Consider the following 13,938-nt stretch of genomic DNA (forward strand, 5'->3'; position numbering starts at 1 on the left):
CTCTTCAGGCAATGGCCCGGCCTCACTGGTTGAATGAGATGATGTGTGTGCATGAAGCGCTCAGTGTGCACTAACGCTGAGTCGTGGCAGTGGCTGAGTGCCACTCGCGTGTCACCTCACTGTGGCTGTTCTTGAACAAGATGATGTGGGAGAAGTGAGGCGCTTGGCATGGGGTCTGACACGGAGTTGGTGTTCTGGAAACAGGAGGTGGTGCGGCGGCTTTTGGGGGAGTCCGAACAGAGATGTGCACCAAGGAGAGGGGCTCATGGAGGAAGGAGGGAACAGGGGGACACCAGGATGAGGGCTTTTGTTTGTCTTTAAATAAATTTCTCCGTTGAAATGCAACATAGTTTCAAAATGGTTGGAACTATACAGCTGATGAATTTTCACAAAGTGAACAAACTCTCCAGGTCAAGAAATAGAATATTCTAGTACCCAAGAAATACCCCTGCACCCTCCCCTTTCAGTCACTACCACCTCAAACATAACCTCTGTCCTGACCTTCTCTCATTGATTAGTGTTGCCGATTTTGAACTTTGTATACCTGGAATCATCAAGCATGCACTCTTTTTAAAACTTTTTAAAAAATGTTTATTTATTTTTTTAGAGAGAGAGAGAGACAGACAGAGTGTGAGTGGGGGAGGGGCAGAGAGAGGGACGGAGACACAGAATCCGAAGCAGGCTCCAGGCTCTGAGCTGTCAGCACAGAGCCCGACTTGGGGCTGGAACTCACGAACTACAAGATCATGACCTGAGCGGAAGTTGTACACACTCAACCAACCGAGCCACCCATGCGCCCCAAGCATGCACTCTTTTATGCTGACCTCTTTGGGTCTGCATTTTGATGGTGAGACTTGTCAACGTAACTGTATTAAGTTTTATTTTGTTCCTTCTCACTGTTGTAGGATATTTCGTTGTGTGACGATGTTGCAATTTATTCATTTCTCCTGGTGATGAACATTTGGCTTGTTTCCAGCTTGAGTTTAAAATGAAGAGTACTGCTCTGGAGAATCTCATAGATGTCTTTTGATAGGCTGTATCTACTTTTCTGCTGGGTAAATACCTAAGGTTTACAACTGCTGAGTCATAAAGTGGTATATAATTAGCTTTCATAGATACTATCATATAATTTCCCAGGCTTGACACCATTGCCCTCTTTGAGCTGTGTAGGAGAGAGCTTCTGTTACTCCACATCCTTACCACCACCACACCAACCAGTATTAGATATTGTGATAACTAAATATGGTTTTTTAATTTGCATTTCCTTGGTGACTGATGAGGTTTGGGACCTTTCCATATGTTCATTGGCCACCTCTTAGTGAAGCACCTGTTCACGTGTAACCCTCCTCTCCCTTCCCCCCCCCCCCCCCCGCCACATTTTCTATTGGGTTGTCTGTCTTTTTCTTATTGGTTTGTGGAAGCTTAAAAAATATTCTGGGTATATTTTCATTGTGGGATATAGACATTGCAACCATCTCCTTTTGCTCTGCGTCTTACCTTTTCATTCTTTTGACGAGGGTATCCTCTGAAGTACAGAAGTTCTTTTTTTTTTTTTTAATTTTTTTTTTTAACGTTTATTTATTTTTGGGACAGAGAGAGACAGAGCATGAACGGGGGAGGGGCAGAGAGAGAGGGAGACACAGAATCGGAAGCAGGCTCCAGGCTCTGAGCCATCAGCCCAGAGCCCGACGCGGGGCTCGAACTCCCGGACCGCGAGATCGTGACCTGGCTGAAGTCGGACGCTTAACCGACTGCGCCACCCAGGCGCCCCAGTACAGAAGTTCTTAATGCAGTCCAACTTGTCGGTCTTTTTCTTTACCGAGAGGGCCGATCGAATCCCCTTTCTTTGCCTGTTACCAACTTGCGGGTGTGTTCTATGTTATCTTCCAGATATTCTGTCATTTTATGTTTCATATTTAGATCCAAAATCTACTTGAAATAGATTCTTATGTATGGTGGATGGTGAGGTCAAGACTCATTTGCTCAGGGTGGTTATCCAATTAATGAAAACACCATCCTCTCTCACTCTAGGGCATCATCATCTTTGTCGGCAATCGAGGGGACAATACACGTGTGGGTGAGCTCAATTTTGAAGGATCAGTAGGAGTTTGCCCGGTGGACAAGGGAGGGCAGGGTGTTCTAGGTAGGAAGTACAGTGAGGAGAGGTTTCGAGGTGCCTGAGAGTGGAGTGTGTTTGGGGAACTACAACTAGTTTAGACTGGCTGGGGGAAGAGAAATGGCGTGGCGGGAGGTCCGGTGGCAGGGGCCGAACACACAGGGTAAGGAGCTGGGACTATCCTAGGGAGACAGAAGGGTTTGCAGCAGGAGAGGAATATAATCACGTCCATGTGAGGGAGATGAGAGAGAGAGTCCCAGGCCAGGAGGAGGCCAGAAGGATGGTTTTGGAACTGCAACCCCAGATAAACCCAGCGTCAACGTCACCCCTTAACAGAAAGGGTGTCTGCTTCAGAGAGGCAGGGGTGGAGGTCACAGCGTGCTGGGGAAGGCCTTGGAGGTAACCACCAGTGGCTTGTGGCCAGATACCCATTCTGGCATCCTGGAATGGAAGAGCCTCCTCCCTCAACTCCCCCCACCCAGTGCCCCCGGCACTGAAGGCCCTGAAAGAAGAATATTTTAGGAACTGGGGCGGACAGACAAGCGTTGGGGTCTCTGAAGAGGGGGTGCTTTCTTCTCCTCCTGCCCTCCATGTGCCCACAAGGAGACCTGACCATACCTTGAGCCCTGATTCCTCCAGGCTGGCTGAGATTCAGAGCTGGACAGACCCCCTCCAGAAGACGTGGCCTGGAGAGGAGAGGGATTTAGCTTGGGCCACACAGGGAGCCAGACTGACCCAGCCTAGGGGAAACCGAGCACAGGCTCAGCTACCTCTCCAGCCTCCAGGGCCTTTGTTACGGGCCTCAGTTTCCTCCCCTGGAATGCACAGATAACAGTGCCCCCATCTTAGGGGGAAGAATGTGCCAAGTGTCCTCTCCCAGAGTGGGATGCAAGGAAGGAGACTGGTGATCTCTGTGATGACAGTAATAAGTCTGATTACAGGAACTGGAAATGTTCATTGAACACTTACTATGTGGATTACCTCCCAACAATGCCGTGATGTAGGTAGTCGTGACTTACATCACCACTTACAGATAAGAAAACTGAACCTTGAATCGGTTAAGCAGCCTGTCCAGAGGTTAAAGACACCTAGCTAGGAAGTGGCAGAGGCAGGACATGAACCTGGGTTTGTCTGTCTCCAGACCTCGGTTCTTCACCAGCATTAGGCTTCCCCCACCCACGACCCCCAGCTCTGAAGGCACCTCTGTTCTCAGAGCTGTTGCTTGGAGTGAAGCCTGAGATTTCGGGTTGGTCCCTGTACCTGCTAGGAGGGAGAGCCAAGCGGTGGAGAGGGAGGGCCCCCCAGTGGGCTGAGCACTGCTGTGCCCCCTGACTCAGCCACAGGGTTAGGAAGTGAGATTGGACCCCAGGGCTGCCTGATTCCCAATCCTGGTCTCACGGCCACAGTGCTATTTGTGCCCTTCCCTGGGGTCCTCCCAGCTTGGCGGAGCTTTTTTGTTTGATCAGCCCAGCATAGAATATCACAGAGAAGCCACACGCTTCTGGCTCACCCCGCGCATGAAGTGGTCTCTGGAGGGAGACGGTTTGGGAAGGTCACCAGATGTGTGGAATTCTATCCCACCCTGCCCCCCGCCAGGCGAGTCAGACACCTGTCCCTCAGTCTCCAGCAGTTTGTGGTATGAGCAGGGCCCCTGAGTCTGGTATCGCTCACTGTGCCTAGCACAGTGCCTGGCCCAGATGGGTGCTTGGGAGGGAGGCGGTGAGGAAGGGCGGTGAAGGGGCAAGAAAGGAGGAAAGGAGGCCATGGGGTAGTAGAAAGAGAAAGGGCTTTGGAGCCAGGCTGACCATGGTTTCAGTTCGACTCCTCTGCTCACTTGCTTTGTGATCTTGCACGTTACCTTAACCTCTCTGAGTCTCATTTTCCTCATTTGCCAAATTGGGCCAATGGTCCCTACCACACAGGGTTGCTGGGGTGCAAGAGTGTATGGAAAGCAACCGTCACGGTGTCGGCATTTGGTAGACACTCAATTTATGGTTTCTTTCTTCCTCACTCCCCCATATCCTTTTCTTTGTTTTCTGTTTCCATCATCTCTGGCTCCACCTCCCCTATCTCTACAGCAGCACATAAACACTGCTCTCAGGGTCCAAGTCCAAGTCCAAATTTTTTACCATATCCATGCTTCTGTTCCATGGAACCACCTGCACTTCCTCGAATGTTCCATGCTATCTCTGTCTCTGGCCCGGACATCCTCTCCCATCCCTGTCCCCATTACCTCCTCCAAGAGCCATCCCCATCTTTCCTGCTGCCTCTGTGCTTCCACAGCCCCCTGGGGGAGCAATGGGCGTGTGGGGGGTTGACGCGGGTCCTTCACCTGGCTCTCTGCCCCATAGATCAGCACCTTCCGGGAAGGGAAGGTGTCTTGTCACTGTTTGCCCCGCACAGGCCCTGGCACATGGCTGGAGATCTGTAGGTATTCGCTGAGTAACTCTGGGGGTGGGGGTAGGAGGGAGTGAGCCGGGGACATAATCTTGGTGAGCCAAAACAGGGCATGCCCAGGACCCCGAAAGCAGGGCAGGCCGGGCACTGGCAGGAATACAGAGAGCCCCCTAGCCAGGGCATCCCAAGGAGCATTTCACTAGGCTCCAGAGGATGGGAAGGAGATGCACTTGAGGAGGGGGACGCAATAGGAAAGTGAGTCCGTGCGGACACACATGTGGACCGGGCAGAGAAAGGGGTGCCAGGTGGGAAGGGGAATGGTGGCAGGGCCCTCAGGGGGCTGGTTCTGAGCAGAGAGCCCGGGGGCAGGAGAGGCCCCCGGGGCTTGGTGCTCTCCTTCTGACGGAGGCACGGGTCCCTGTGGGGACAGGAAGCAGCTGGGACAGCCCTGCTCTCCACTCTTACAGCTTTCAGGAGAGAAGAGGGCCGAGGTGTGTGGCAGGGGTCTTTGGGCTGTCGGGGGCCACCAATCCAGGCCACCCCCACGCACTGAAGCAGTGGCATCTGGGACCCAAGGGAAGGAGCTTGGCAAGGTGCGGACAGGGGAGCTTTGTCCTGGAAACTCATATCTCGGGAACTGCTTTCCCTGCCCAGTGAGAAGCTGGGCGTGCAGGATAGTGCCGGGCATCCCATCAAAGCACCAAAGGCCAGGCCTGAAGACATGTCCTTCAGGCTTACCCAGGTAGCAGTACCAAGAGTAGGGAGGCTTCTAAGAGGGTTCGCCTCAGTTCTCATTCCTCAGGGTTCTTCTTCCCTGTGGGTCGGCTTCGTCCCGAGTTTCTGGACTGGAAGAGCTGCTTCTCCTCTGTGCCTCACCATTGCTTTCAGTCAACAGGTATGCTCCCTGTTGTGCTGTGTTGCCGTCCTGAGTCCCCAACAGACCCATGAGTGTAGTCGTGGGATCCTTTAGGGATGGAGAATTTTCCATCTGTATTCAAATTCCTCCTTCCTTTCTCTCCTGGATTTGGGCCTCTGTTAACAGGAAACACGAATGGGTAGCTCGCGAGGGAGGTTGCCAGCTCCTTATCTGGGGACGAGGGGCTGCTGAGGTCATGCCTCTTCTGCGTGGGCCTCTGTTATGGCGGGAGCGGTGTTTGTTGGGACTGGTCCTGCACTAAGTTCTGGTCTGCATATTCTCGTCCTGATTCTCTTGTATGGCCTCGGGCACATCGCCTCCCTTCTCTGGGTCCCACTCACCTTATCTGTTAACTGGGGCTGCTCCCCAGAATTATCTGTGGAGTTAGAAAGAAGTCAAGATACCAGCTCTACTCTCGGGGAATCTTATCCAGTAAGTCTGGAATTGAGCCCAGATACAGATATTTTTAAAATGCTCCACCGGTGATTCTAAAGTGTACCTCTCTTTTGAGAACCAATAGTCTGGATCAGTGCTATTTTTAACGTGCAAATTAATCTCTCGGTATCTTGGTAAAAGGCAGATTCTGAACCAGGAGCTGTCGGTTGAGGCCTTATGATTCTCTATTTCATGTGAGGTTCCAGCTGCTGTTGCTACTGGCTGGTTCAGGGGCCACACTTCAGGTCCTAAGAGTCTAGATGGTCCTGTGACATTCACTGGATTGCCCATTCCTTCCTTCCTTCATCCACTCATCCATCCATTCATTCTCATCAAACACTTAAGATGGGTAGTGGTAGGAGGTGAAGTCAGAGGAAGACAGACCCCAGGCTCTCTCAGGGCTACAGGATTGGGACTTACCTGGAGGGCGTTGGGGAGCCTTGACAGGGCTTTAAGCAGGGGAGTGACAGGGTCAGATTTGCATAAAAGGCTCCCTGGCATGGCCACTAAAGGGGTCTGGGCTGCCGCTGGGAGGTCCGCCTCCATTCCGGAGGGAGATGACAGTGTCCTGGGGGGAGGTGGTGGTGGTGAAGGTGGAGGGAGTGGAGAGATTATTTTTTTCTAAGCTAAAATACACCTTGTTTTTAGAGCAGTTTTAGGGATTGAGAAGAAAGTAGAGAGAGTTCCCATATACTCCCTGACCCCATACATGCATAACCTACCCCGGGGGAGTGATTCTGAAGATAATCCCAGGGACAATCAGGAGGTGTTGGTGGCTGGCCAGAGTAGTGGGGGTGATAGTGAAGGGAAAGGGAGAAAGGGTGGAACCCAGGTCCCTGGTTTCGGCAGCTGGCGGTGGCATCATTGATCGAGTGGACTTGCATTCAGCGTGAGGCATGTTGAGCTGGGGGCACCAGCGGGATGTGCAGAGGGAGGTCTCTATCTCTGTGCCTGGGCCCTAGCCACACAGGCCTCCTCTGTTCCCCCACTGCGCAGGCGTCCCTGGTGAACCCTCTCCTGCCCATCGAGCAGATCTGGGGCTCAGTGTCATTGCGGAGTGGCCTTTCCCATGTGGCGCTGCATTCTCTCCTGTGGCACTCTATGGTTTTCCTGCCCATCAGCGATCACACTTTGCATCTATTACATGTTTCTGTGGGTGACCGACTGACGATGTGGCTCATGTCAGTCCTTCCTCTCTGGCCTGGAAGCTCCCCCAGGACAGGGATTGTGTCTCTCTCATTTCCCATTGTGCCCACAACGCCTAGAACAGTGTTCTGGAGCAGCGCTGTTTCATGAGTACTTGGTGAACACTCACCTCTGGAATCTAGACTCAGGAGACAGGTCGGAGCCGGCAGCGTGGGCTCGGGGGTGGCAAAATGGCGCGGATGGTGACTGAACCCCAGGGGAGCGGATGGGTGCACAAGGGAGTAGGCAGGACTGAGAGGGGCAGGAGCCTGGGACAGGTTCCCACGGACAGGCCAAGAGGCTCATGACCTCATGGGGTTGTCAGATGGGTGGGAGCAAATCCAAGGAGAGAGATGTCGATGACGGGCGGTCCTGCGGTGGTCGTGGCTGCCATTCCAGCGCCTCGTGTGGCCACGCGGTGCCACGCTGTGGGTGCACACCAGCTCAGCACGCCTCCTGCAGCACCGAGGAGCTGTTATGAATCCCATGTTACAGCTGAGGAAACTGAGGCTCAGAGAGGCTATACCTGAGGTCACCCAGCCAGTGAGTGCGGTGGGGCTCAGTCTCCAGAGCTCTCTCCACTGTACGGTATCATCTGTCTCCTCCTTGTTCGGTGCCAAAACTGCCAGGTTGGGGACAGGGGAGGAGGACAGCTGCCGGGAGGCCCTGAGCTGGCAGGCAGAGGCAGGGCCAAGGGTGGCTCCAGCCTCTCCGTGTCAAGAAATCAGGCTGAGGAGCTGCACCGAGGCTGGGCTGGGGGAGCTAAGCGTTGGCCAGGCAGCTGAGGTTCCTGGAAGCCAGCACCATGCCAGGGACCCAGAAGCCAGGGAGCTGCTCAGGAGCCCAGCACATGCCAAACTTGAAGGAGCAACCCCGTCTCAAAAGTCAAGCCTGGAGGTCTGAGGCGCTGGGCAGGAATTCGAGTAACCTCTCCCTTTCTCTGGCGACCTTCCAGTTGACAGAGCACTTTCCTGTCCTTTCTGAGACTTGGTCCCCTCAGCCCTCTGGGAGGGGGATGGGGCGTGTGGCAGGAAGTGTCCTCACTTCATGGCCCATTTCATGGCTGAGAAAACCAGACGCGATAGCCTGGTCGCACAGCTAGCAAAGGATGGAGGGAGGATTCCAGCCCAGGTCTTCTGGCTTTATGTCCAGCGCTCTATCTGTAAAATCCTAGCTGTGTAAGCGTGACCCGGAGACAAAGGCAAACCCCAATTCTCAACCCCCACCTCCCGCGCCAGTGCAGGAAGTGGTTTTTGAGGGCAGATACAGAGCCCGGCATCTGTGGTGGATGTGATGAGTCATCTCAGAGTGAGAGCTGCAGGTTGACTCTGGGGTCAGCAGACCTGGCTCCACATTTAGTAGCTGTGTGACATTGGGCAAGTCACTTCCAGGAGCTCGCTGCCACCCTCCTACCCCAGTAGCAGGTATAGGGGTGGGAGGGCTCTGGGGCCCAGGAGATGCTCTGGGAGTCCTACCTGCCACCCTTCCCAGCCTGTTCTGAGTCCTGGATTGGACTGGGGGCAGGGTTTGATTAGATCCTAAACAGCAGCTTCATTTGGAGGGCCTGGCTCATTTCCTGTGTGCTTCTAGCAGGCAAGACGAGGACAGAATTCACACTGGTCCAGCCAAGCCAAAGAAGTGATGGATGGCAGAGATACAGACTCCCCACAGCAAGAGGACAGCTAGCTGCACAGGGCACTGTGGACCCAAAGCCCTGGGCCAGCAGGCCGATCTCTCTGGAGCACCGTGGCCAGATTCTTATCACCCCAACCTGTTGCAAAGCTGCCTAACTGGGTTTTGCCAGCTGCTGCTGCCTCCCCCGTCAGAGTACTCACCAGACGCGCCAGGACCAGTTGTCCAGCCTCTGTTTTTTCTGCTCAACTGAGGACAGGGATTGTGTCTGACTTGTCACCATCTGTCCTCTCAGGGCCTTACTCAGTGCCTGGAGAATGAACGAACGCTTGTGTGTTTGTATGCATGCGTGTCCCCGTAGCCCTTCCCCCACCCCCATACCCTGCTCACGCTGCTCAGGGCAGTTCTGACGTAGCAGGGCTCTGCAGGTGTCACTCTGTTCCTCATAGGACAGTCCCGCATCTGGCATCCATTGTGACATGCTCTCACCTTTATCTCTTTTTCTGTCCTAATTCCTTCACTTGCCACCCCTCCCCCCTGCCCAAATTTCTGAGATTTCCTATATTTGCTCCAGAACCTGCCTTCCCCAAGGCACTCCCAACCCCAGCTCTCCCAGGAACACTGGCCTGACCAAACCTATCTGGGCATTCACACAAACCTGGTCCTGGAGCACAGGAAGGAACCAGAGAGCTCAGGTCCTTCTTTGCGAGTATCTGCCCTGTGTGTGTGTGTGGGGGGGGGGGGCCCAGGTGAGGGGCCTTAGGTAGTGTTCACTTGTGTCGACTCCTGGGTCCACCATACTTGTGTATAAGGGCCCAACGAAGCCAGGAGACATGAGCGCTAATACTAAATCAGCCTTCAATTTCTTAGGTCATTTCCTTAGCTTCTGAGACCTCAGTTTCCCCATCTGTAAAATAAGACTGGACTGACGATAGCCGCCATGTTATCAAATGCCTCTTCTGGGCCAGTGTGACTCTTCTGAGTCCAGTGTGATGTCGTGGCCCTGCTCCAGGTGAGGAGATGGGGCCAAGAGGGCAAGAGGCTTGCCAGAGGTGCCCAGCCGGAGGGTGACACCACTGACATGCGAACGCGGCTCCCTGGGCACCCTGGGAGCCCTGAGAGCTCGTAGGGTGGTTTCTCTGCTGCCTGGGGCGAGGGTGGGGGGATGGGGACAGGGGCACTTCCCCTTCTGGCTTTGTTTGGTTTGGCCTCTGTTTGGGGCAGGATTGGCAGAGGCTGGCTGACTTGCATTTCTGGTTTTGGGTCTGTGGCTGCGCTTTCGGTGGGGTAGGAGGGGTAGGCGGGCTCAGGCTCTGTCACCGCTGGGAAGGGCCCGGCCCCACCCCCACCCCCCGGAAAGGGGAAATGCCCCCTGCTCCCCCCCACCCCCCACCCCGTCAGGGCCACTCCGTGCCAGGCCCTGAGGAGCCCGGGTTGCTGCTTCCTTCTGTGGGTCCTTCCAGGTGGGGGGGGGGGGCGGCGGGGTCTGGCCCAGGGGGAGGGGGACTGAATGTGGGTGAATGGGGGGGCTGGCTGTTTGTTTTTCTGGAGGAGAATGCTTCCCTGCGGGTGGGGTGAGGGGCGGAGGACTGGGCTGCTCTGGAATGAGATCAGAAACGGAGCTGGAAAGAAGGAGCCAGAGGCCTTGCTTCAACCCCAGCCTAGCAGGAGCAGCCGATTGGTGCGGGTGTTTGGGGACTTGTCTCTAGGTCACTGTTCCGGGCTGGGCTGTCAGTCAGCAGGGGGGCCGTCTCTCTCCCTGGGAACAGTCTGATGAGGCTAAAGCACAGACCTTAGTTTCCAGATGAGATTTCTGGACTGAGAGGCCTGTCATCACAATCACCAACTTTGATTCTGGGTATTTGGCCAAGTTTGCTTCCAGGGGTCCATGGGCACGATGTGCCACTATTTGAGGTTCGTGACTTGAGCGTTTCCCTTTAGATCCGCTGTTTAGTCACCACTGATACCACCACCAGTATCCCGTTGACGAGTTTTATATTTTGGGGGAGCCTGGCTGGCTCAGTGGGTAGAACATTCAGCTCTTGATCTTGGGGTTTTGAGTTCAAGCCCCACATTGGGCGTGGAGCCTACTTTAAAAAAAAAAAAAGAACTTTATACTCTCTATGGTATATTCTCCTGATTTGTCACTTGGGCATGTTGGTTATCTCAGTTAATGGGTGGAGACCTTGAGACCCGTAGGGTTTAGTGACTGGCTTTCCCTAGTCCCACTGTGTGATTCGCCCTCTCTGGGCCTCAGCCTCCCCCTCTGTGTTCTGCAGACTTGGGATCTGCTGCCGTTTTGGGGTCTGAGGGGTCCCTGGGTGGAGGGTACAATCCTCTCCCAAGAGGGTCTTTGGCTGTGCCTGAGAACCAAACCCTGACCAGATCATCCCAGAGTCCTCTGAGGTCCTCCCTGCTACCTTGCTCAGTTCCCTCTCCACGGGGGTGGGGTGGTGGGGGGACACCTTTCACTTTCCCGCTCCCAGGCAGTGGCTCTTACCCACACTGTGCTCTCATATCCCTGGTGCTCCCAGATGTCAGTGGGACCCCTGACACGTGTGGGCAGCACCCTACCACTGGGGCCACGGACTCCCAGATACGAGCCTGGCTGGGGCTTCACTGTCACACACTCCCCAGAGCTTAAAAGATTTCTCTGCTTTGGGCATACCCTTTCGGTCCCGGGCAGCTTGTGCCATAGTGGGAGAGTCACTGCTGTTTGCGCTCAGCATTGTCATCCGTCAAATGGACATTAACGGTCTCTACAATGAGAGCTCCTAACCTATGTTCTGGGAGTACTTACCTCTCAGATTCTCAGCCAGTGTCCACGTGCGCGTGCGCGTGTGGGCACACACACGTGCACGTGTGGCCAGGAACACGTGGCCACTTTCTCCTTCATGAGACAGCTGTGGCCTCTTGATGGGTGAAACCTGGATTCCAGATAGTTCTCATTCCAACATTCCAAATCCTCGAGTGTGATAAGGGGCCCAGCCCGGCCTCGAGACCTGCTTCCCCTGTGTGGCCTTAGCGCGCCTGGCCTTCTCCGAGCCCCAGTGTTCCTGTGAGCAAGCTGCCTTTCGGACTTCATCAAGGGCCCTATTTTTCCCTTTGCAAATGAAGTCTGTAGGAATCCAGCAAAAACTTCAAGGGTTCTGAGGGTTGTATGTCAGACAGGAAATGCTTTCTTTGCTGTGCAGAACTCCTGAGGTTCCTCCAAACACAGTTTGAAAATCACTGGGTGGAGGATCCCTCAGCGAGGTCCCATGTGCCTGGGACATCTGTTTAGTCCAAATAGGGCAATATTTTGAAGTTCTGATTTCATTCCAGTTTACTGGTTTCAAAGAGACACTTAAAGGGGCGCCTGGGTGGCTCAGTCGGTTAAGCGTCCGACTTCGACTAAGGTCACGATCTCGTGGCTTGTAGGTTCGAGCCCCGCGTCGGGCTCTGTGCTGCCACCTCAGAGCCCGGACCCTGCCTCAGATTCTGTGTCCCCCTCTCTCTCTGCCCCTTCCCCCACTCACACTCTGTCTCTCTCTCCCGCAAGAATAAACAAACATTAAAAAAGAAGAGAGAGAGAGAGATACCTCAATATTCAGAGCGAGTCTGGTTTGAATAGGATTTTTTAGAACTTTAGCTCAGGTAGAAGATACCCTTTGGCCAGGTCTAAGCCTCTATCGCTTTGTGATTGCTCTGACTTGGGACTTGAGTTGGTCGAGACGAAGGCAGAGACTGCCTGGCTCCTCCTTTACTAACAGGGACACCATGACGCTTCCTTTAGGGGGCTGCTGGGAAGAAAATTCAAGAGGAGTGTTTAATCTGGCGTGACCCTGGCACACCATAGGAGCCAGAAAATCATGGTTCCCTCTCCTCCTTCTCCCGCTAAATGACCAACCACGTTTTTGATAGAGCAGACAGAAGATTCAAGCAAGGAGAGAAGGGTGGGAACCCGTGTACAGCTAAGCCAAAGGGGCTTTCAGGTTTCCATTTGGCACTTTAGCTTTTAGACTGTGGGGTGTCAGGTGTGGGGTTCAGGCCTTTGCCTGATTGATTTCGGCCTCTGTGATGCTGGCTCATGCACGGTGCCTGGCATCTCATAGCCTCTCATTCTGAGCTTTTCTTGTTTGCTTCTTGTTTCCCAGATGTTTGAGCCAGAGGCGGATGAGAAGAGAGAGATGCCCTTGGAGGAAGGGAAGGAGCTGGGTGCCGAGGACCCCCCACCCAACAAGGACCCCTCTTCTGGCCAGGAGCCTCCTTCAGGACAAGACTTTCCACCCAATAAGGAGTCCTCTTCTGTCCAGGAACCTTCTCCTGGCCAAGAACCGCTGTCCAGCAAAGACTCACCTTCCTGCAAGGAACCTCCTCCAGGCCAGGAGCCCTGGCCAAGCAAGGACTCCCCACCATGCCAGGAACCCCCTGCCCTCCCTCCCTGCCAGGACCTTCCTACTAGTCAAGAACCCCCTCCAAGCCAAGACCCTCAAGTCAGCCAAGACCTCCCTGTCATCCGGGACCCCCCTGCTCAGGAGCTTGAGCCCTGTCAAGATCAGGTCCCCCTGCCAGCTGAGGAGACCACAAGCTCTGGGGACCCGCCAGCAGCCCCTGGAGATCTGCCTGTGGCCTCCAGGCCAGCCTTCGTGATCCCCGAGGTCCGGCTGGATAGCGCCTACAGCCAGAAGGCCGGGGCGGAAGGGGGCGGCCTGGGCTTTGAGGAGGATGCAGAAGAGGCTGAGGAGGGGGACGAGGGGGACGAGGAGGAAGAAGAGGAGGACACAAGTGATGACAACTACGGAGAGCACCATGAGGCCAAGCGCAGCAGCATGATCGAGGCGGGCCAGGCTGCCGAGGGGGGCCTCTCCCTGAGGGTGCAGAACTCCCTGCGTCGCCGGACACACAGCGAGGGCAGCCTGCTGCAGGAAGCCCGTGGGCCCTGCTTCGCCTCCGACACTACCTTGCACTGCTCGGACGGGGAGGGCACCGCGTCCACCTGGGCCATGCCCTCGCCCCGCACCCTCAAGAAGGAACTGGGCCGCAACGGTGGCTCCATGCACCACCTTTCCCTCTTTTTCACAGGACACAGGAAGGTGAGAAGGCCGCGGGTGGGTGGGAGTGGGTAATAAATGAGGCGGTAGGGAGGAGGGAGGTGGATCCCAGAGCTGCAGGGTATGAGTATTCGCTGTCCCACCCCTGCGCCCCTCTAAGCCTTCCAGGGAGCCTTCTACCCATTTGGTGGAAAATAAAGCTGAGGCATGGAGAGACCAAGAAG

At 54.7% G+C, this 13,938-nt stretch overlaps 1 protein-coding gene across 10 annotated transcripts in view; it reads left to right on the top strand.

Annotated features, from left to right (window-relative positions):
* Window positions 1–13,938, top strand: part of RGS3 (regulator of G protein signaling 3) — a 140,149-nt gene that overhangs the window by 111,677 nt on the left and 14,534 nt on the right. For 9 of the 10 annotated variants that reach the window (XM_019816366.3, XM_045043535.1, XM_019816367.3 and 6 more), the window contains one exon: window positions 12,818–13,756. In XM_019816366.3, the coding sequence (XP_019671925.1) occupies window positions 12,818–13,756 (939 nt within the window). Of the gene's footprint in view, window positions 1–8,761; window positions 9,694–12,817; window positions 13,757–13,938 lie in introns of those variants that run through there. The other variant, XM_011288485.4, reaches the window with a different exon arrangement.

This window comes from Felis catus, chromosome D4 (genome assembly GCF_018350175.1).
Source record: "Felis catus isolate Fca126 chromosome D4, F.catus_Fca126_mat1.0, whole genome shotgun sequence".
NCBI lineage: Eukaryota > Metazoa > Chordata > Mammalia > Carnivora > Felidae > Felis > Felis catus.